The 24,611-nt window shown below is 44.8% G+C and overlaps 2 protein-coding genes across 2 annotated transcripts; one reads left to right on the top strand and one right to left on the bottom strand.

Moving 5' to 3' along the window:
• The first annotated feature begins 11,335 nt into the window (after window positions 1-11,335).
• Window positions 11,336-11,818, top strand: LOC101764627. The gene is made up of 2 exons (XM_022826646.1): window positions 11,336-11,598; window positions 11,671-11,818. Exons 1-2 carry the CDS (start codon window positions 11,336-11,338, stop codon window positions 11,816-11,818), a joined length of 411 nt encoding a protein of 136 aa, XP_022682381.1.
• Window positions 11,819-16,431: 4,613 nt separating this feature from the next.
• On the bottom strand, window positions 16,432-24,374 carry LOC101769227 (dihydrolipoyl dehydrogenase 1, chloroplastic). Its single transcript, XM_004968636.3, has 15 exons — window positions 23,925-24,374; window positions 22,574-22,720; window positions 21,944-22,078; window positions 21,334-21,451; window positions 20,499-20,623; window positions 18,855-18,980; window positions 18,677-18,757; window positions 18,170-18,232; window positions 18,013-18,087; window positions 17,825-17,903; window positions 17,629-17,729; window positions 17,288-17,401; window positions 17,023-17,136; window positions 16,856-16,927; window positions 16,432-16,761 (listed from the first exon to the last, which is right to left on the bottom strand). Exons 1-15 carry the CDS (start codon window positions 24,225-24,227, stop codon window positions 16,711-16,713), a joined length of 1,704 nt encoding a protein of 567 aa, XP_004968693.1. The 5' UTR covers window positions 24,228-24,374; the 3' UTR covers window positions 16,432-16,710.
• Between the last annotated feature and the right edge of the window lie 237 nt (window positions 24,375-24,611).

Raw genomic sequence — 24,611 nt, 5'->3', positions numbered from 1 at the left:
TCATTGGCAAATGGGCATATGCTCAAACAGCAATGGCAAGCATCATTGGCACTCAGAAAAAATTCACAGCAATGAGATGAAACCCGGCAAGCAAAATGAGTTATCAATCATCATTGGCAATGGGCATATCCTCAGAACAACCACATCACCAAAATGTCATGACATCAGGTAACTCATAGTTGAGTTACAAATCCAAATAGTCTAGGATATACAATACTAGCAACTAGAGTGCCATATAGTTAATTACCAACTATAAGGTATAGTTAGTAAAAGAGAGGAGGTTAGCTGTACAAAAGATGGTTCAACAGATCAACTGGTCAGGAGATCAGGAGGCTCACTACACAAAAAAGGCCACCATCTAATCAGCAGGATAACTGCACAAAAGAATGGTCACTGCACAAAAGAAACCCATTGTCTGATGAGCAGGCTCAGTGGCTCACTGCACGTAGTAGTGCTTGGCTAAGAAGGTCCTCAGCCACAGCACACGGTGAGAACCATTCATCTTTACAAATGCAGTATCATGAGCCTTGTTGCCAAGGAGGTGATCATAGGCAGCCATCAATGCTTCATCAGTGAATCCAGGCATGAACATAAGAGCATCATACAGATCAGGATGGACATTCTCAACCTTGGTCTGGAGAATGGTATCTGCAACATTGTTGACTGCATCAGTCATGCCAGTCATGACCAAAATGTCCCCCTCACTAAGAATGGATCTCTTCCTCTTGTTGCTTGAATCAGACACAGTAGCAGCAACATCCTGACTCTTGGGCGCCTCTCCAAGCACCTTTGTCACATCATCAATCTTCATGGCATCTGACTTAGAATCAGCAAAGTCAGAAGAAGAGCCCAAAGGTTCACTAGAGTCCATGGCAAACTTCCCTGTAGCCAAGCCATTCCCAAATATGATCTGCATCTGCTGGTAGTTCTCTATTAGCTTGTTCATCAAATCAGCATCCTTTGGGTGTACCTGAAATCCAAAAATAGAATGGTGAGCACATGTTATCATCATGAAATTATGGAACCAATATAAGTGATCATGAAAGGATACACACCTTCATATGCCCTTTGTAGTGCTCATCCTCCAAAGTGATCATGAACTTGTCCTCATCCTACAAAGCATCACTAAGTTATCTAAGCTTTATCACCCTGATCCACCTCTGCCTCCACTTGCGCAAATGGTTGTACACCTGGGTGCCAGTCACCTCATTGCCTAAGAACTTATGCACAGCCTTGGCAACTTGGTTCAAGTGCACTTCCTTAAAACCTTTGGCAGTTCTCACACCAGTGGAGATTAGCTGGTAGAAGCGGCAAAGCACAAATACCGACATCACATTAGTCCATCCCATTGTAGCCCTCGACTGCTGCCCAACAGCACCACCAACCTGGCCACCACGGTGCTAGCAGCCTGGCCAGCAGCAGGCTGGATAGCAGCTTGGGTAGCAGCTTCAGCAGCCTCAAGCTCCTCAACCAAGTCAAAGTGACCATTCTCTTGTGCCATCTCCTAATGCATATGGTGCCATCCAACTTAGATGTGAGGAGGGAACATAATAGGGAAAAGGAAATCAAGGAAGGGAGCATAATAGGGCAGAGAAAATGAAGGAAGGAAGTAAACATGGAATAACAAATCATCATTGCATAATGACCATTGCCTCAGCAAAGAGTAAACATATCAAGAAATCATCATTGCATAATGCCCATTGCCTCAGCAAAGAGTAAACAGAATAAGAAATCATCATTGCATAATGCCCAATGCCTCAGCTAAGTAAACAAATCAAGTCATCATTGCATAATATCCAATGCCTCAGCTAAGAATGAAACAGAATGAATAATTCATCATTGCACACTTATCCAATGCCTCAGTTCAAAGGAAACAGAATAAATAATTCATCATTGCACACTTGTCCAATGCCTCAGTTCAAATGAAATATAATAAATAATTCATCATTGCACACTTGTCCAATGCCTCAGTTCAAAGTAAATGGATTAAGCAAACAACATACAAACTTGTCCAATGCATAAGCTTAGGAGCATACATTATCCAGAATACAAAGTGCAATAACCTAATACATGCATCTAGATGTGAGCATTACCCCTATTTGCCCATATTTGATTAGTCCATTCATCTCTAACAGTATCCCATGCTGCATTGTCATCCATAGGAACCCCATGCCCATGACCAATATTAGGCTCCCAAGTGGACTCAAGAGGAATAACTTCATCAGTACCATGCCCAAGTATCCAATTGTGTAAAATGCAACAGGCAAGGACCAAATCGACTTGTGTCTTGAATGGATGAAAAGGTTTGTTGTCAATAATGCGAAATCTTTTAGAGCCCCAAATGCCCTCTCAATTGTTACACGCAGACTTGAATGCCTCAAATTGAACAACTCTCTTGGATTGGTTGATAGTTTCTACCACCAAACTCATTAAGATGATATCTAGTGCCTCAGTAAGGAGGAAGAAATCCTGGACGGCATGCATATCCAACGTCTACTAGGTAGAATTTCCCTAGAAAAAGTATACAAGTGCATTAGTCCTATAGTTTTGCAGTTTGTGACTTTATTTATCTAGCCATGCTAAGTTAATTACTTTGTGGGACATTTAACCCATCAACCCGCTCTAGTGCATCAACAAGAATAGTAGCATCATGTGCTGACCACTCCCAACTAGCCAAAACATATGTGACTTTCAAATCAAAGTCCACTACAGCTAACATATTTTGAGTTGTGTAGTGTTTCCTACCCCTAAATGTTGATTGCATCTTAGCTGGGACTCTAGCATAGATATGAGTGCCATCTATTGCCCCAACACAATCGTACAGGAAACCCAACAATTTTTGTTACAAAATATGCACTTAAGTATACAGCATTTGTTTCTAAGACTGACTACTGTATTACCTTAAAATATCGGTACCATCTTGAGCTATTTCTAATCTTAAGAGGTGTCTCATTTGATGGAGGCTTAATCATATCATGCCTAAGTTCACCAATAGCATACAACACCTCTTTGAAATATCTACTCATTGTCTCTACAGACCTCCTCCAATTTTGTTGTATAACTCGAAATCTTTGGTTATGCTTAACAACATGAAGAAACGTTGCAACTTGCTCTTCTACACTGCTATGTATGGTGTCTCTAAGCAAGGTTCTGTCCCTAAGCAAATTGCATAGCTGAAAGAAAGGGGCTCTTCTCATGCGAAGCATGTTTACACACTCTACATTGTTGCAGTTATAAATTTTATCCAAATTCTTTTGTTGTTCCTCATCCATAGCATTCATTAGGGCATAACTATCTAAGGTCGTGAGCATTGATCCGTTCTAATCCAATTCATGAAGAATGCATACATGGCAGTGACTAGAGCAGCTGCATGAACAATAAGCATGTGTCTCTTATCTTCAAGAGCCATCTATATAAATAACAAGTAACATAGCCTTTAGTGTTTGCACAAAAATGCACAAATGGCATTGTTAACAGGACAAGTATGCTCAGATTATTGAAAACACACATCATTGACATGGACAACTAAGCTTAGATCAATATAACAGACATCATTGACATGGACAACTATGCTCATATCAATATAACAAACATCATTGACATGGACAAGTGTGCTCGATGCATAGATATGCACCATTGATATGAACAAGTGTGCTCAGATTAGATAGCACAAATCATTGGCAAAGGACATATATGCTAAGAATAAGAGTAGCCATCAACCATAAATAATATGAATCCATCATCATTTCCATCACAGAAAAATCATTCAGAGCATCGTATAGTCATATAAGCACAACCACAGGATTTCAACAAAGGGGTTGGGAAGAGGTGTAAGTGCTTTTTTATTTTACTGCAATACAAGCACTAGGAAGCCAATCAACAAACAGATCAGCAGCGTCCAGAGGGAGGGGAGACTCAGATCTAAAATCCTACACAAAAGAACACCTCATTTGAGTCACCAACCTACTGAAATACAAGAACATGGAAGCACAACTCGAGATCCCGGGCAAGAAAATCAAGATTTTTACCTTTGAACAACCAAAGAACGCAGATCAAGTGGGGGCCTGCATATTTCACATGATAAGTCACGAATCGATGGGCTTTCACATATGCTAGGGTTACGAAATTGACAAAAACCAGAGAGAAGTGGAGAAATCGCTTGCCTTGTAGCACAGATCCATGAAGAACTCCAGGCAGCCAACGAAAGAAAAGGGGAGAGGAAGGGAGATCAGAGCCTTCGGAGATCGAAAAAATAGAGAAGAGGGGAGACGAAGCGGAGGACCTCTCACCTGCTGGGCGCCGGCGGAAGGTGAAGAGTGCGTGAGGGGGTGGGGGAGGGGGAGTGGTGAGGATTTATGGCCGACGGATGGCGCGAAATCGGGGCGGTAACCCTAGAGCTTACCGCGTGCACGCGCGCAAGCAGTTTCGTCCCGCACACGCTCGCCCTCGCGCTCGCCACCGCATCCCGAGAACTTGGCTCCGGGGAAACGAAGGATCTAGCCGCACCTCAGGAGCCAGGCTCCAGGCGCCCTTTTGCACGCTGCGGGCCAGGCCTAGCACCGAGCCTAGGAAACCAATCAGACCAAGGTCGCACGCGAGAAGCCTGTACAAGGGGGCGTGCAGCGAACTAATCGCACTGTAAGTGGATTGAAGTCAAGGCTGTCACAAGCATAGAGTCGGCCAAAGCCGCTCAATTCGTCGAAGAGCTCACAGATCGCTTTGAGGTCCCCAATAGGATCATCACCGACCTGGGCAAACAATTCAAAGGATCCGAGTTCTGGGATTTTTGCCAGGACAACCTCATCAACGTATACTACTCCTTAGTAGCTCACCCACGATGCAATGGCTAGGTCAAACGTGCGAATGGGATGGTCCTTCAATCCCTCAAGTCTTCCATCTTTGATGACGTAGCCAAGTACACCACGAAATGGCTCCGCAAGGTACCCCACTTCATTTGGGGCCTCCGCACCCAAAAGAGTCGGGCTACCAGCTACACCCCATTCTTCCTCGTCTACGACTCAGAGGCTATATTACCAACAGACGTAGCCTTTAGTGCCCTGCAGATTCAATACTACGAGGAAGGAGAAGCATAAAAGAGTCGGCAGGTTGACATCGACAGCCTGGAAGAGCATCGTGTGGCGGCCCTCATCCAGCATGCACGGCATGAGCAGCAGATTCGACGTTACCACGGCAGGAACATGCAGGAATGCTCATTCAATGCCGGTGACCTAGTGCTCCGCCGGATCCAGTCCACCAAGGACATGCACAAGCTGTCGGCCTTGTGGGAGGGGCCCTTCATCGTTAAAGAAGTCATCCAGCTCGGCACTTACTGGCTATAGTGGGTGGACGGCTCAGGCGTCCCTAACTCGTGGAACATTCAACACTTGCGACGCTTCTACTCCTAGGACTTGAAAGCTATGTACTCCTTTTACATTTTGCATTGAATAGATAAAATCTTAGAGGTTCTTTACGTACTTACTACCTTCTTGCTTTCTTACCTGAGCCCTTACTCATGCTCGGGGGTTGTCTGACCTGATCGACAAACCATACCCTCACCGATGTTCTTGGGGGCTTCCCCCGTTACGCGCTGACCTCTAGGTCTCACCTATTCTCCTGCCCTTCCCACGGCAAATATGACTAACTCGTGTGGATGGCATCCTATCTCGTGAAACCTAGATAACTTTGTGTCCGCCCCCTCTACAAGCTCGAGATCCGCTCTCAGCAGAGTGCTAGCTAGGAAGGCTGGGCGCTTAGTGGCTAGATGCCTAATACACGATGTCCTGTTGTAGACACCAAGGGGGGTGGCTGCTTCCCATTATCACAACTCATCTATTTACATGATTATCCATAATCCGGAACGAATTGATACACTACAGATTTTGTTTCACATGTCTAACTCCTTAACAACATTCTCGAACACACCATTGAATTCCTCGGCGAGCTCCAGGAGTTTCCTCATGTCAAAGTCCACTTCAACACCTGCACCAGCATGCTTTAGATAAATCCAGGGGAAGTGCGTCTTCAGTATCGCCAAGACATTCTTGGTGCACTTCACCGCAGTTTCCTTCAGCAACTCTTTTAGCCGGCCAGGTGCACTCTTAAGGCAATCGAGAAGTGGCGTCATCATGGCCTGGTCAGCATTTGGTTGGACCATGTCCATCACGTAGCCGGCCGCCCTGCATAGATTTTCTAGCTCCACCTCCAGCCCTGCAATCACCAATTGGTCACACTGAAGATTTTGCATTGCAGCGACTAAGCATCGGTTAGTGTCTCTGCGCAAGCCGGCCTCATAAGCCAGTTTCTGCGACACTGCATACTCACAATGAAACACCACGTCGTGATCTTGCTGGAGTCGGGCATTCACCGCCTTGGACTCCTTGAGGTCCTGCCTGAGCCTCTGCTCCCTTGCATTGGCATCTGCCCACTAGAATCAACACACATAAGCACAAGGAGTTCAGGATTGGAACCAAGCCAACAGGTCGGAGCAATGTACCTTTCAACAGCGCATCGAGGTCGTGCTAGACCTCCTTGGTTATCTGTTTCTGTTCGACAAGCTCTCGGGCCCTCTACTTGAGCTGCTTCGTATCCTCCTTGGCCCTCTTGAGGTCGGCCTCAAGCTGCTGCGCCTTGAGATGGTACTCCTTGGCCCGCTGAATCGTGTCTGCCCTCTTGTGAGCACGTGCAGCCAGATTCTGCCCACATACTAAACTCATCGCGCGGCAAAGAAGTGAAACTCCAGATGCAGATATCCAATGGCTCTTGGCATACTTACATATAACAGTGTAGAGACCTTGGAAGACGTCCGCTGCAGCTCAGCAAGGTCCTTCTTGTCCTCCAACGTGTCCCCAACTAAGCTAGTCCCGGAGAAGTCCAAGGTGTCTGGACTATCTCCTTTTTGCATATCCACGTCGGCGTCCTTGACAACCCTCTCTGGTAGCGGATCATCCCTGGGCAGCTCCTTCAGGTGGGATGTAGCTCCGACTCTTGCTCTAGTCACTCCCACGACCTCGGAGCCGGCTGCAGCAGCATTCGCAGCAACCGCACTCGAAGCCACAGCATCCCCGACCACACCCTGCTCTAGCACTAGGATTTGCACCGCTTCTCCTCCCTCGCGGCGATCTTGATCCCCACCGATCTCTGGAGGCGAGGAGTGCTGAGTTGGAAGGATGCGGCCGCTCGCTCCTTCGGCATGGGACAAAACAGCAACTGGCTGGGAACCAGACTCATCATCTAGCACGACCTTTCTGTATCGTTGGTGCAAAAGGCAACTTGAGAAAGATAGGCAGCAAATGAACCATGAGATGGATAATATAACTAGATTACACTTACATGGTACTCTGTTTCACTCAAAACTTGGGACGCAAGGGTGGTGGAGGCGCCAACATGTCTTCACTCGATCTCCCCCGCAGATCTCCGCCTTCAGCCTCTCCTTGATCCTCTTTGCGTCGGCAGCGGTAACCTCAAGAAGGTCAGCTTTTTTCTTCTTGGCAGCCAGGCTTGGCGAGTCGGACTCCTTGTCCACCTTGTTGGTTGATCCGTCTATGGGGGCAGTGCTCGGTTCGGTCTTCTCCTTCCTCCCGGCCACCTTCTTCCTCTTCCCGCCCGGCTTCTGAGATTTAGAGGCGGGAAGTTTCTTCACGGCCTATCATGTCTGGTGTCCAACTAGTGCGGCATCCTCGACCCCGCCGCCCTCATTCGACGCATCCTCGTCTGACCCCTCAATGGAGGAGTCCGACTCCCAATCAAGGGCAGCAGGCAGCTGGTCGGTCTCGGTGGTTAGGCGGATATTGGGTCGCTGTTGCTCGACCCCTCCGGGAAGCGGTGCGGAACATAACAACTCAAACTCATGGCTTTGGTCAATCAACAACATCAGTTAGAGAAAACGCAAAAGCAAAGCAGGAAAGCAAAATGATGCAATTAAGATCTTACCGGGTCGTCCGGTCTCTTGAGAGAATATGCCTTGGGGCAGCGCTTGTTGTTAATGACACCACCGAAGAACTCGCAGACCCGGCCGGCAACCTCTTCCTGAGTAACCTTTCGTTGTAGCTCCCGGGTCGGATCCAGTGGACCCGAGTATTCGTACACTAGATGGACCCTGTCCTTGATCGGTTGCGTCAACCTTTGGCAAAAATTGATGCTCACAGCTTCTACTGTGAGCCCATGCCTTTTTAGGTCGGCGATATCCTCTAGCAGCTGGTTGACCTGGACCATCTCCTTAGAAGTCGGTTGGTTCAACCATTCCAGACTTGTCATGGGTGCGAATCCGAGGCGAGGCAGCAACTCCAGCTTTTGGTTGGCAACAAGGAACCACTCCTTGTGCCACCCCTTGTTTGAGTCCTTAAGCATCAAATCAAAGTACTCGGCGACCTTCTTCAACCGCAACGAAAACCCACAGCCGTCGATTACCCTCAGTTTCCCCTTGGTCGTCACCACTTTGAGTTGATATAGATATCTCCACAGATTGAAATGGGGGGATTCTGAGATATGCTTCGCAGAAGTGGATGAAAACTGCAATGTCCAAGATAGAGTTAGGGTTGAGATGCACTAACTCGATCTTGTAGTAGTTGAGCAGTCCATGGAAGAAATCCCCTATCGAGATCTTGAATCCCCGCTCGAAGAATGCCGCAAAGACGACGGCTTCGGTCTTATCCTCGATGGGGAACTCCTGGATCGCAGTTGCCTTCCACTCAAGGAAGGACTTGGGTCTAAGCAGGCCGTGGTCGATGAGGGCCTAGATCCTGTCCTCCGTCATCACGTCATCATGGATTTCACCCAGTACGTGGATGGATCTGGTGCTTGCTTTGCCGCCATTTCTTCAATTTCTACTCCTTGGGACACAGATTTGATGAAGGCGGGCCTCTTGGTTGGCATACGGTGGGGAATGGCGATGCCGCAGTAGTGACTACAGCCTTTGGGCTTAGGAGAGGTGGATGAGGCTTGCGGACGCGATGGCATGGCCTAGGGCTCTCAAGCGCGGTGGTGGCGCTTGGGGGCGAGTGGAGCTAAAATGAAAAGGAAACCATGCCTCTTCGACTTTTGAAGGCATTGATGACGTAAACCTAGCGACGGAATCCGCGGGTCCCTTGTTAAGCGCAAGCGATGGATGGAACCTGCAGGTTTTCCGTTAAGTCTCACGGGGCGCTTATTCTAGGTCGGCGTGCCTCTACGGCTCCATCAGTCCTTGCGCTTGGGGGTTGGGCGCTATATTTGGATACCTTTTACGACAAAAACAATACATTAGATTCTTGACCATTGGACCGATTACTTTAATCGCTTCAATGCTCGGGGGCTACTCCATATGGAGTGCGTCTTGCGACACCCTCCATGTGCTTCCCTTCAATCTACAGGATGCAAGACATCCGGGAGCTTGGTAGTCGCATAGCCATGCGCATTTGGTCATACGCCTGTGGAAGTTTCAATTTTTCTTTCTTTTTTGAGCACTGCACAGCCTCTCCATCACCATGACGACACCGCGACTTCAGCCGAGTACATTGCAAGTTTCGTTGTGCATCCATCAGGCTCATGTTCGACTCCACATTGCTCTGGGGCTTGAGGGATAAGGGTACCCACGGGTCCCCACCAACTAGGATAATGGTCGGCCCTGACAGGTAGGCCCGCTCGACCACGCCGTGCGGGCCAAGGCATGAAGATACGTAGAGCACAAGTCCGGAGACCAGGCGAACGGATTCTACCCGGATATCATGGGATATTTGTTATAAGCCAACTCAGATTGCTTTTCATGTAACAACCGATTAGGATTAGATCCTATCCGATTGTAACCCTAGTTCGTCAGCCTATATAAGGCGGCTAGGGGCGCCCCTCGAGGGCACATTAACTTTTCGCACCTGCGATCAGCAATACAATCCACCAGAGCATAGGACGTAGGGTATTACTCTCCGAAAGCCCGAACCTATCTAAACCTTGCACCCCTTTGTTACCATTTGACTTTTTGGTCTTACAATCGCCCCCACCTACAAATCTACCATCTGGGTAACCCCCTGATGGACTACCAGTCACTAAATCCGACACATAGTTAAAATTATGACTAGAAATGTCAAAACGACCTAAAATTTGGAATAGAGGGAGTATTTGTTAAAAAATTAAGTACATATGTACATTTATTTGTGTATAATTGGGTAAAATTGTTCATTTAATCATTTCCCATCTTTATTCAACAAATCAATAAGCCAACAAACTCGTAGCAAGGTTGGCCCAATCAATGCCCACTCGATGCCGGCCTCTCTGACCTCCATTGTCACAGTCAGCCTCCTCGTACATGCACTTGTTCTTACAGCTATACATATTCCCAATGACATACCATATGTCCCAAATCATATGTTATTTTAGCACTTTTGGATTCGTAGATTTTGCTATCTATTTAGATATACACTATGTCTGGATACATAGCAAAAGTTATAAATATAAATATGTTAAAACGACCTAAAATTTAGGATGGAGGAAGTAATTCTCAATCCTTGGGTGGCATGCAGGCTGCAAGCATAATGTCATAATCTATGCTTTTATGGCTTAACGGTCTTGATAAAGGTTCCTCATTCTAGCCAAAATAATCTATGATTGTATAATTTTTGTGTGTTAGGACCTTGCAATTACAATTTTGCTGGTTTTTTCAATTTAGAATCAGCATCGTGACAACTATGGTTGTTGTGACAAGGTATGGAACACGTAGGTGTGAAACAGAGTTTAAGACAGCACCGTTCTTCCTAGCTTCATGCCAAGTAAGCAAGGGGAGTTCACGTACACACTGCACAGAACTATAAGGCTGTCCGCACTCGTCATACTCTATTTTCATACTCTAAAAGGAATATTCTATCCTAGTCATCAAGATTCTCTCCTCTATACCAATTTCTCCCGCACCCATGTTACTCTATATCTCATACTCTATACCAACTACCATATATTTTATTCAACCATCTTCAACTACCATCTCATTTTAACAAACACATTTCTTCATAACACAGTCATTTAGAATGGTTATTCTAAATCATGGAATGTGAAATAATTAGTAATACAACTTTAATTAAGTAATAATTGTTAGTAGTACTATTTAATTAATCAAATGTAATTAAAAAATGCTCACCTGCCTTGCGTACTACCAAGAGCTGTACTTCTAGCACGGCCAACCCGTGCAGCTTTGCAAAAGTAGTCCGTATGGTCACATGCAAATGATTCTTGCGAGAATTATTGCACCCGTGAAGCACTACAATATGATTGCATGGCAATGCCAAGTAGTGCCCTTGCTAGCTACAACTTGCACGCCTCCATCTACTGGCCAAGCACCATGGACAACTTCACTTCCTCGTGTTTTACCAGTGCCATGGATAGCTACCCAGGCTCCTTGCGAAGGTACTGGATGATGGAGGAGGAATACGATGACACTCATTTCTTAGTTGATGATGATGAAACGGAGGCCGCAACATACAACCACCTAGTGCAAGCAGAGAGCTCTCGCACGCGCATTCGATTTGATGCGCCACGAAAGGTCATTCGAACGAGGGACCTTCCTTCTGGTCACAAGAGGATCAAAGCTGACTACTTTGCTCCAAACCCTGTTTACAATGATAAGCAGTTCCGTAGAAGGTAAAGTTGAGCATATTTCAAAGATCGATCACTCCATGTCTCTAGTACCTCATATCAGAAGTGTTCTTGCAGGTTCCGGATGTGTCAGCATTTATTCAAGCACATTAAAGAGGCTGTTAAAAATCAACATAACTACTTCAAAAAGAAGTATGATGCCACCGGCAAGGAAGGACTATCAGCTCTTCAGAAGTGCGTCACCACTATGCACATTCTCGCTTAGGGTGTCCCGGCAGATGCCGTTGATGAGTACGTGCGTATTGGTGAGTCAACTGCTCGAAAAGATTTGCATCATTTCTGTCGGGCTGTCATTGATGTTTTCGGCGAGTATTACCTACGGGCACCCAACGTTGCCGATGTAGCTAGGCTTCTTCAAGAGGGTGAGGATCGTGGGTTCCCGGGGATGCTAGGCAGCATTGACTGCATGCACTGGGAGTGGAGGAACTACCCCACATCATGGAAGGGTCAGTTCACGAGCAGAGGGAAGCATCCCTCTATGATCTTAGAGGCGGTTGCATCGCATGATCTATGGATATGGCATGCTTACTTCGGCATGCCTGGAAGTAACAACGACATTAACGTCCTTCATAGATCCCCTGTATTCTCGGCTTATCTCAGGGGTCATTCAACCCCTGTGTCGTTTGCAGTCAATGGAAGGACCTATAACATGGGGTACTACCTTGCCGATGGGATTTACCCTGAGTAGGCAGCCTTTGTTAAGACTATTCGTTACCCCATGGAGCAAAAGATGCAGCACTTTGCCACTGCACAGGAAAGTGCACGTAAGGATATAGAGCATGCATTTGGTGTCCTGCAAACTCGATTTGCGGTGATCTGAGGACCCGCGTATGGTTGGGACCGTAACCAGATTAATGATATAATGGTGACTTGCATTATTTTGCATAACATGATAGTGGAGGATGAACAAGACAATGCCCGTGATACTGATTTCTTGAACATCGGAGAACTAGCAGTTCAGTACCGCAACAATCCGGACAGGGAGGCATTTGTTGCCGCACACCATAGGCTTCATGACCAAAACACGCACTTTCAGCTACAATATGATCTCATCGAGCACCAGTGGATGAGGCTGGGATCTCATCATTAGTAGATAAATTAGTGGTCATGTAATATTTATTAAGACTTGTAATATTTTGTGGTCACGTAATATTTATTAAGACTTGTAATATTCAATGGTCATGTAATATTTATTAAGACTTGTAATATTCAGTGGTCATGTAATATTTATTAAGACTTGTAATATTTTGTACATCATTCAAAGCGTCTGGCGATCACAAACGGCATCTGATTGAGAAAATATTCACTAGACAGCGCAACATCAGAAAAATAACAGTTCCAATTAGTTCCGCATAGGCTCAACATCAGATAAAAATTGTGTCATTCACATCTTATCAATGTGTCACGCAACATGATGATAGAACAAATAACGGTTCCAATTAGTTCCCTAAAATAAATTCAAGAAAGCATAAATAAGGTTGCCTCTCCCATCCATGGTTCAAAGCCCCCGTCTCTTCCCACGCCTAGCTGCAATCTTCTTGAAAATTTCTTCCTGAAGAGCTTCGTAATACATTCACTAAGCTGGTGTGCAGGCATTAAGATCAATCCCAAGGATCCTTTCATCCTCTTGCTTCTCCTTCTCTTGCCTGTCCATGTCATGCTTCTCACGCATGATCTGAATCTTCTCTTGCTCAATGCCTAACAGTGATTGATTGTGGCTTTGCATTTCCTCAAACCGCTTCTCATCTATGCAGGCAAGCTGCTAGAAATGATCAGTTTTACGCATGGATTCTTCTTGCAGGATAGAAATTTTTTACAATGATAGATCTTGCATCCTCGAAGCATACTTCGAAGATGATGTTGAACCCGCAGAGGAATTTTCTTTCTTCTTGGCTGCTTTAGCTGAATCCCTACCCATAGACCTCCTCCCAGCTGATCCAGTAGGGCAAGAATTGTCATCTCCAAAGTCGTTGGTGTCAGGCTCATGGCTACTGTCCTCTCCAAAACTAACACCTCCAGTTGACTTTCCAAATCCTCTGGGCTTTGGATCCTGCCATTTGGGCTCATCCTTCGTAATCTCCCAACAATGCATGTAAGCAAAGTTGTATTTGAGGATACCAGCAAAATTAGCTGCTACATGAGTGGTCTGCAATAGGAAATAATTGTTGTTAAATTTACAACAAAATGCATAGAAAATAAAATGGGTGAACAAACCACAAACCTTATCTCCATCCAAAATCCCGCTAGGATTCTCTCGAATGGCATCAGCATAGAAGATGAAAACTTCCCCACTTCAGCCTTAATTATGTCCCAACGGCTCTGTAAAGACCTCAAACTCCTTTCTGGGTAGGATCCCCTCCTCAAATTGTACCGCTGCACAATCCTATCCCACATGCGATCTTTTTTTTTGTGCAGTACTTGTAATTGGGTCACAACTTATTTCAAGCCATGACTTCACAATGTTTACATCTTCGTTTGGGTTGAAGTTGCCTAACTTGGTCCTATTAACCACCTTTTTCCTCCTTCCTTTTCCTGTAGGAGCTGGCGCTGGAGGGACGGGCACTTCCTCCACATTTGCCTCATCATTTTGCACAAATGCATCTGCCATTTCAGCCGGATGAAACACTTGTGGACCATTGGTATTTGGATGCATCATTGGGACATTGGGAGGAAGCTGCTGGTATCCTTGGGGAACCAGGACGGAGGACCTTGGTAGCCATACATGTATGGGTTCCAGGCAGCTTGGTAAGGAGAACTGTTGCCACCAAGAAAAGCTCCCTGTGATCCATCAGGAACTTTGGACAGGTTAGGGTCCATCCTGAAATCACAGGCAAAAAAGATATCAATGGTAGCACATGACACGATTTAAGCATGATATGTGAGTATGCAAAGTTCTCATAAGCAGTACAAATAGTTCTGATAAGCAGAAAAATTCAGACAAATAGTTTTGTTCAACCTTTTTCATTATCACCTTAAAAGTTCAAGTTTCACTTTATCTTGCACTTTCACTTGGAAGCATAGAGCTTCTAAACTGTTTCTTTCAATTTTGTAACATATTGCATGAAAAAATATCCATACTTGGGGAAAATGAAACATTACTTAAGGACAATGAGCGACCTAATGCTGAAAAGGACTCTTTAATCAAGAGCAAGGAAGCGGCTAATAGTGAGGTTGCTGCTTTGAGGAAATCTTTGGAAGCTGCGTACAAGGAGATAAAAGAGAAGGAAAAAATGGTAATAGTCAGGGAGAAGCAGCAACATTGAATAATAAAGATGGAGACTCAAAAGAATCTGAATCCATAAAAAATAAGCTAGGATCGGCAGTCAATCTAACTGATGATACACAGAAAGATCACCAAGTGATAAATAATACTGCTGAAGGTCCCTCAGTTTCAGAAGCTCCAGTTTCTTGCTCATCTCATGAGAATGGAGGCTATGAAGAACTGACTGCTAAAATACTAGTCCAGAAGGTAGAATAAAAGTTGTGAGATAACACTAAAACCAGCAACATTAATTGAAAAAAATCACAACACAAGCAACTTCACTCAGATTTAAGATATCAAGTACCCAACCATGCAATGTTCACGCACCCTTGTTTGCCTGCGGAACATAATACGGGACATGCAGGCTGCAATATCCTCAAGCATCAAAACCCAATCTAGCTAACCCTAAAAGATTTGATTTGTTGCATCGATCCAAGAATGGTCTCCACTCTCAGTATGGTTGCCACAATCCAGTAAGCTCTCTAACGAGGGGGAAAATGGCCCAGATGAAACTACCAATTCAGAATCCATGTTAAAAGTATCTCGTGGGCAAAACAACAAACACATAGTGCGCAGGACACCTTGAACCAACTAACTGAACCAGAAACGAATAATCTTCGCTCGAGGTGATGCGGATTGTAAAGAGAGGTCGACCTGAACCTGATGCACTCGGCGTGAGACACTGCAGGAAGCTAAGAACACAGCCCGCAGCTCCCAATCGTCGCCACACACATCATACTGTATTCGTGCGCGGTTGCCGTGGGCATCTGCAGCACATCTAGATCATGGACAACCGTAGGGGGCAGCAAGGGTGGACATACCTGAGTTGGGCAAGACGCTGGCTGGAGCGCGCGGTGGAGCTCTCCTCGGATGTGCCCGCCTGAACCGGTGAACCTCGCCGCCGCCGCTTGCGCGGAAGTCTGCCCTCTCGCCGAACCTCTCCGCGCCTGGTTCCGCCAACCACGCTACTCCGACCACCGAATCGGGCCTCCTCCTTTGCTCCCCCACCTCCGAGGCCCTTGTATCTAGGGGGAGAACCCACCTTCTCCAGGATGACGCCCTTCTCTTGTTTGAGAATGACGCCCTTCTCTTGTGCCGAACAGATCGGCTGGAGCCGCCGCACTCAGCTTCTTCACTGCGACGCTGGAGGCACACTCTCGTCGGCACCCTCCTTCAGCAAGCAACGGCGCAACCTCTCCGTTCCTGCCGGCGCAGCCTCTTGGTTCCGAGCACGAGGGCGGGGTGGTTGGGGCTGGCAACGGTAGGAGGCCGTATCCTAGGAGCCCGCTGGAAATAGAGGGAGGGGGGCGTTCCGCTTCTTTACCGCGACCCTCCCAGTACCGCGGTGCAGCACATTTTACGCTACCGCGGTACCGGAGGAACATTCCCCGGTGCGGGCAGCCTAATGCCAAGAGGAACAGCTTCGAGCGGTCAGACTTTGACCCGCTACAAATTGTTCCTTGGTCCTTGCCTCTGCTTGGCATGGGCTTCACTTTACCCCCAATATGCAATCAGGTCATCATCATCTCATTGATGCACAATGAAAGCAAATTCAAAAACCACTCTCGAAACATGCACGAACTTCTATCAAGGCAATCACGTGAAGGCACTTTACGTTTACTCTCTACAAAGGGCTACAAAATTTATAGTTCTCCATACATAGGATGGGCACCACTGGATCTCTCTTTACCTCAATAAATACAAGTATATAGTGTTGGCACTAATCCCTGGAGCTCATGACGAAAATGCCTGCAAATGGCTACAAGATCAGTTTTCTATGAGTAGTAGGCTCGTTAGGTACAACCAAGATAGCCGCTCTTGTTCCTCTCTAGTCTCTACGCTGCAACCGGCTCATTTACAGAATGCGAAACACCTGCCGAGTTAACCTGTTGAAGGAAAAACGAATAAGACAAAGTTTGCTCATATTTCCGACACAATTGTCTTTTGAGCGTAGCATAACAAGGTAATTGCCACATGTACCTTGGCAGCCTTGAAGAGCTCATCCAGAACCTCCGACAAGGTTGGGTGTGCATGAACAGCAAACTTGATGTCCTGCAGGGTACAAATGGTTATGTGCAAATTCAAGCTTTGATCATTACGCAGACACACAAATGCTATACAACTGACAAAATGCACATCAAACTCACTTGCACACGAGTTCCAAGGGCAATGGCATTTGATGCCTCGTGGATAAGGTCAGCAGCATGCAAGCCCAAAATGTGAACTCCAAGAATTTCTCCAGTGTCAGGACGGTAAATCATCTGAGGACAGAGTAAATGTCTCTTCACTTCAAAGTTACAGGTTACATGACCCATAGACTCCTTTGCATAAGAGTCCGGTGTTTGCATCCACTGCAAGTCTCCGTTGTATATATTCAGAATGCAGCAGGGTGGAAAAGCAGCAATGTATTACCTTAGCAAGTCCATCTCCTTCATTCTCCGCCAGAGCCTTTGTGTTAGCCTTAAAACTGGTCTTTACAACACTTACTTCAAATCCTTCCTTGTCAGCCTTCTCCCTAGCTTGTGGCTGCAAAAGCAGGAGGAAATTTGATTAGAGTCATAAATACAGGTTTGGTACCAAACTTGTGGCTGCAAAGGAGGAAATTTTGATTTAGTCATAAATATAGGTTTGCTACCAAAAAAGCAAAGAGCTGTGAATTTATGAAAAGTGGCCTAGTCAGATCAAATTTACTACACAGAATTTCACTATGTTGAGCAGAGGATATTAAGATTGGAGAAAGATATCTGACTTACCTCTGTCAACCCAACCATGCTGATCTCAGGATGAGTGAAACAGGCAGCCGGGATGCTTAGGTGATTTAGGATGTTGTCCCTCCCACTGATTTGCTCCACAACTACATCCATATGAACATGAACATTTGCTTATAAAAGAACTACAGTGATCAGGAGAAGAGCATGCCTAAAAGTAAAAGGCGAACATGATATTTACCTGAGATTCCTTGTGCGCTGGCTGCATGAGCAAGCATGAGCTTACCATTGGCATCTCCAATGCAATACAAATTAGGAACCTACATAACAATCAATGTTTATGAAGCAAACATAAATGAAACATGCTCAAGAGATATAATTGTTACGAAGGAAGAAAATTAACAGTTACACAAGATATATTTAGCATACCACACTGCCATCTGCATCCATAACTTGCATCCGCTCATCAACAGGAACAAAACCACGTTGTGTAACAACATTGATCTGCATAAAGAGGGCATCATTTAGATGCTACCCATATTTAAAAATTTCTAAATTCTAATAGCAATCATCTTCATGTACTTACATTTTCCAAGCCAAGTCCTTTGGTGAAGGGTGCCCTTCCAGTAGCTATGAGTGCTGCATCCACCTGAGGATAGAAAATTCCAGTTTCAAGATAAAAGAATATATCTTGTATGAAACCAGCAGAAATACTGTTTATTTAAGTAAGACATTATTGTAATTTGTAATTAATCAAAGGTCCACTGATACAAGCAATTTTTGAAATGCCTCATTATCTCATATTAAAAGCATCACCAGATTGCCAATAGATGACATTACAAGCATCAAACCACTACATACTGCCAATGTTATTCTGAAATTTACTTTGGCCTACCAGTTTGGATAATTCTCAAGTAGCATGTGCATAAAACAGTTATATCTAGGTTGACAATGCTAATTTATGATAGTGGCATCAAATACACAGCTATCTACCAGCATAAGCCATTCAGCTCAAGAAAACATAGTGATGAAAGTACCAAAAGATTTGTAGAAACCATCTAAAGTAAGAACTGAAGGGAAAAACTGCCATTACCTCAAGAGTCTCCTTGTGTTCTTTCGTCTTAGCATCAATCAACTCAATTAAAACAGGTTTACCATCCTTTGCTGGGGTAATCTAGAGACATGAATACTTCAAGGTATAAATAATACAACCATGTTGGAAGATTCCACATCATTATTCATTACAAAGCTTGAGTTGAGCTTAACTTTACCTTGCTTGCAAAAACACCAGTGTGATAGTCAATTTTACGAGGATTTATAAGAATCCTCTGCGCCAATTTCCCAATCTCAGGATCAAACCCAGGCATTAATTGATCAAGAGCTTCAACAAAAGTAACCTGGTCAATCAAAATTCGTATAAATATAGATGCAACTTCATCTGATGAAAGAAAAGTTCAATTGCAGATCAAAAGATAATGTTAGTATTTCCGGTTCATCCTCACACTGTAATTCTGTGTCAAATTAATCACCACACATTTTAACTTAACATTAGGATCCAGTTAAGAAACAAGGATGTACAATATGTAAAGTAGAGAAGATGCATTCCACTACATGGTTTTCAAATAGGCCCAGCGTGGCCAACCAAGAAGCCATCAATATTTAAATGGCCACACACAATTATACATAGAAGATCTGGTATGGCTCAAGCAGAGGCATAGCCAGGAATTCATTCTTTTCATTGTTAGAGGGGGCCAACAGTGGTAAAGTTTTCAAAATTTGGTTGAATTTAACTTTGTTTAGTGGAAAAAAATCAAGCCATAGCCCCCTCCCTCGCCCCCCCCCCCCCCCCCACACACACACACACACCACCACCATTGGGCTCATGAGCCGGGAAAGCACATCAGATACTAACCCCCATCACAACCCCCGGCCTTGCCCTCCCTGCCATTGCTAGATTGCACTGCATCTGGCCCCACTCAAGCACATCACCTGACCCAAGATTTAGAGAATCACACCGTGTAGATCTCCCGTCAAAGAGTGACGTTAAGATGGAGAGGGATGAGGGTCCATAGCAGGTATGGCTACCAGCTGGGATGCTTATTTGGTGACTAGAACTCTAGGAGACACCATGATGATACTGGACTAGTACTATGCTAGTACACTATGCATAACTTGGTGTTTTGGGCTTGGCCAATATTTAGTTATGTACAAAGAATGATGATGTATGTTATGGGTAGCCAGAGGGCCAGCCCACATATCCTTCACGTAGAGAGAGATTAGATTAGTCAGTTGGTTTGTTAGGAACTTAGGATAATTATCAGGTTGTTAGGTGCAAACCCTATATATACAGAGACATGGCAATCATTTGAGATCAAGCAATGTAGAAGAACTAATCCCAAGTCCCCAAATAGTCTAGTCTCCCTCCAAGCCAACTCCGCCCGGCTATATTCCCGGCGGTGTTTACCCCTAATATCACGACAATATTATCTCAAGATGAAGTTGTAAATAATTTCAGGTAACATCAGAAATACCAAGCAGGATTGTTATGCACGTTCTGTGAGTGAAGTAAAGTACTGCAACATACAAGAAAATGTCACTTAGATTAACATCTATATAATGCATAGAGTGTACACTATTACATCAAAATTATGAGCCAGCAAAACAGAAACGAAAAGTGAGTGTTTTGATCGTTAAACAGGAAAAAGAAAACCCAGCTAATAATGCAACGACATCAAATGCCCTACAAATACACTATACATGTCCACAGTCTTTTTTCCCTTCACCACAGTGCATGAGACCATGGTTCCAAGATAGATGGTAAAGTAATATTTGCCAAACTAAATAAGTAACTATCACGACTAGCTCTTCCTAAGCACATATTTAGGCAATGATGCATTGAATGATTGTTAGTGTACCTCACTTCCCAGAGCCGTGTATACATCACTGAATTCAAGTCCAATGTAACCACTTCCAACAATAGCTATCCAGTCAGGGACTGACTCAAGTTTTAGAGCATGATCACTAGTGAATACAGTTTTACCTGCATAAAACCATAGCGCAAGATATTTAAAAAAGCTACAGTGATATAGAAATGACCAATAATACATTTCAGCTGTAGTACACAAGATATATGATGAAGCATTGAAATTTTGAGGTACACTTGCGCTTCATACACTAAACTATCTTCCAGTGTCAAGATACAGTTAAAACAACAGCACGACAGCTAGATCTGGTTTCTAATGTAGTTATTACCAGGTCCCTTTGTCCATTTATTGAAAGGATATACAACAAAGAAAAGACTACTCAACACTCATATAACCATCCAAAACAGCAAAATGTAGTTCCTGTTTTCATGTCTACTCATTAACAGGGAGTGTCTAGAATCGGCTTTTACATTTCTACAATTAGCTTAATACACACCATATGTGATAATGGTACATAAATGAACTACCATTCACAATAGGAAAAACCAGATTTATATGCAAAAATCTTAAACAAAGAAGATGGCTTAAATGTGTGATGTCTAACCTTGCAGTGAACTCATGTAAAACATTGCAAAAGATAAAGGATAAATTTTTTTTATAATAGCAGTAGCATTGTGTGCATGTCTAGATGACTTCAATATTACTTACACTAAAACAAAACAAAATGTGTATCACAAACTATCTGAAGCATGATAGGTTTAACAGCATTGTTTCTCATTTCACAATTGTATTGGAGACATGAAGTTCCAGAGGAAACAGCAATTACCATCTATTTCAATGCCCTTGGGGACAAAAGGAACAGATCCGGTGGCAATTATGATGTTTCTAGCGGTGATTTCATTGTCTGGAAAACCAACCTTTCCATATCTCACTTTTTGCTTCCCCTACAGACATCAGAAACAGTAACATGTAATCACGATTAATGATACTCTCCAGCATTTAAAAACTACACAGCAGACATAACTCAATCCAATGTTTAAACATGACATCTTATAAAGGAGAATATACATGCTTTCAGATTTAGCATATATAATACCTAGCATATTTGACTCAGCGTTCCAATGCACGGAGATGTACATTGCAGGCTGATACGATAACTACTGTGTTTAACTCCTCAAGTACCTAGATGCAACGGAAATTCGCCAATTTAGTCATTGTAGTGCTAAACCATATACAAGTCTTTTAACAATTTGGGAAAGGCCTATATTTAGGATATGGGTTAATCCCCACGATTTAGCCAACTATGATCCCTTGATAACTAAGAATAGCAGGTTAAAGTGAAGTTTATATCTGAACCAGATGATGTAAACACTACTACTTGCAACAAACTGTATCTGACTTCAAGACAAACAAAGGAAAATGTATAGATGACCTACCACAATTGTGCCAATACCAGTCAGTATATCCACACCTAGAGCTTTCATTGAATTGGTCAAGTTGCTGCGTATTTTAGAGGCAAGATTATTTGCATGGTCAGCAACAGCCTGTCTGTCATATCCTGGTGAGGAAACCTGTTACAAGCATGAAAAATGATCAGCAGGGTCAGGAGAAGAATAACTTGGTACCAGAAAAAAAAAAGGTACACATTGTAGTTAATGGTCCAAGACAAAAGGTAAATTCTTGGTTGATTTATTTTCAAAATCAAATGCACAGAGTAGGCCAGCATATGCTTGGAGCAAAGACAGGGCATCATAATGTTTTAAAAAGAGCCAAAGATGAACAAAATAAGTCCAACAGAGTAAATAGAGCTCGACTTAGATTATCTACAAACTGCAGTTACTCTGGTACGAGCATCCTTTAAATTTATTCCCATTTTAAGTTAAGAATATAATCCACCAAAGCCTTGTTAATTGGATGATCAAGTAGATGTGCCAAGCCCAGTAGTAAAACAATTAGCATAGCACATATTCAACATGACTGTGCATTGAAGTTCCATGCAGTTTGCAAACCATTGTTGGTACATCAAATCATGCATGACAATCAGTAGTTCCATTACGAAATATCACCTGTAGGCCCAGTGACTTCATGTGATGCTCATCTTGAAGTTCCCGCATCTTACCACTTACAGCAAGGAGAGCCTTTGATGGAACACAACCTCTGTTCACACAAGTACCACCCACAACATCTCCCTCAATTATGGCAGTTTTCAAACCCTGCATGAGCCAGTTTTTCTAAAATCATTAGAAACACTCCTTGAAATACGTTTAGTTATCAATTGCTGGCAGCACAGATAAAGTTCCATGTGCATCAAACATGGAATTTTGTACCAAACATGAAATTGATTCACAGGATAACTCCAAAAAAACCGGACATGTTTGATAGGTTATATGCATCTACTGCCATCCAGACAGCCAATCATTATTGGCAAAATACATATTAAGTCAAGACCGTTCAATCTAAATCTGACGTTACCATCTCTTCTCACTATTTTGACACGATTCGATATTGATATTTATTTGGATCTATCTCCTTATCAAATGATTGAGATTTGGTATTCCATCAATCACCTGTCATAACCGTTCGATCTAAATCTGACGTTCAAGATCCACTCCACCTCTATCCCTTATCTCTTTCTTCTTCCTCCCATTTCCATGCGCTTCTTCCTCCTGCGGCCGCAACCAAGAGCGAATCCCCCGCCGCCGCCACCTCTCGCTTGGCTCCGGAGTCCTCAGCCGCCTCCACTGCCACCGTCCTCCGCCGGCCAACGCTAATCTGTTTGGCCCATATTCCCCTGCCACATCCGCCGCCCACCGGAGATCCCCCACCGCCCAGCTCTGGTGGCGCCCTTGTCAATTGCCACCTCCGCTCCGCCCCCGTCTCTCGCACCTCCACCGCCGGCTGGCGAGTCGCCCCGGAGCTCCCTCTAGACACAAAGGCCACAGGTAACCCCAAATCTCAATCCCCAATTCAATTTCTAGTACAAGCTTTGGGTGATTGAGAGATAGCTAAAAATCAAGCATTTGAGAACGAGTAAATCTGTATTTATCTACTACTACAACATTGTTATCTAAACTACTAAAAGATCTTAAAATGATCAAATTATAGAATCACGCAAAATTAACGATTCAGAGAGATTTTCCAAGAAACTAAGCTCTAGCACCAAGCCACAGAACTAAAGCATGTGCCTCGCTAGTCGCTACATTCCGGCTGAATTTTAGCTCTTGCCTTACTAAACAGATTACTATTTAATATCAGCATAGCAACCAACGCTGAACAGAAAGTACAAACAAGCTTCGAGAGTTGGCGCCACCATCTCTCGATCTACATTTGACCAGATCACGACGACAGCGGAAAATGCGCTCAGCATGCATTACACACCCCTGGCAACGCCTGCAGCGCAGCGTGAGCGGAACTGACCTTCTCGACTGCGTGAAGGGCGGCGCCGTGGCCGCCGACGCCGGCTCCGATGATCACGAGGTCGTAGTCGAACCCGCCGCTGCCGGCCGCGCCATTCCCCGCCGTGGCAGCAGCCGCCACGCTCCGCATGGCGGCCACCACCTGCGGCGAGGACCGGAGCGAGCGGAGCCCGAGAGCCTCGCGCCGGAGGCCGCAGAAGCGGAGCCCAGCAGCCGGCCGGATCGCGTTGGGCCTGGAGGAGGCGGCGCTGCTGGCGACCGCCGCCGCCGAAGCCGCGGAGAGGGACATGGCCGTGGAGTACATGGCGGCAGCGGCGCGGAGGTGGGTGCGGCAGCTAGCGTAGAAAGGCGGTGGGGGCGAGGCGTATAAGAGGAGGCGAGGTGGCGGTGGCGGAGGCGGCGAGGGTCGGGGAGTGTGGGTTTTGGCGACGGGCGGAGGATTCGAAGCAGGGGAGGGAAGGGGATGATGGTTTTGATGATGCAGGTGCCAGGTAAGCAATCAGCGGGGAAAATGTTTTTACTGGGAAATTCTTAATTTTCTTTCTTTCTGAAAATTGGATTTCCTTTCCTTTTCCTGTTCCTCCTCAATTTGGATTAGCTTTTGGATTCTCAAAAGCTAGATTTTGGGATAATTTCCAAAAGCTAGATTTTGGGTAGAAGCTAAAGAGATTGTTTGGACCCATAGCTT

This window comes from Setaria italica, chromosome V (genome assembly GCF_000263155.2).
Source record: "Setaria italica strain Yugu1 chromosome V, Setaria_italica_v2.0, whole genome shotgun sequence".
Taxonomy (NCBI): Eukaryota; Viridiplantae; Streptophyta; class Magnoliopsida; order Poales; family Poaceae; genus Setaria; species Setaria italica.
This window is presented reverse-complemented; position numbering and strand designations above follow the sequence as displayed.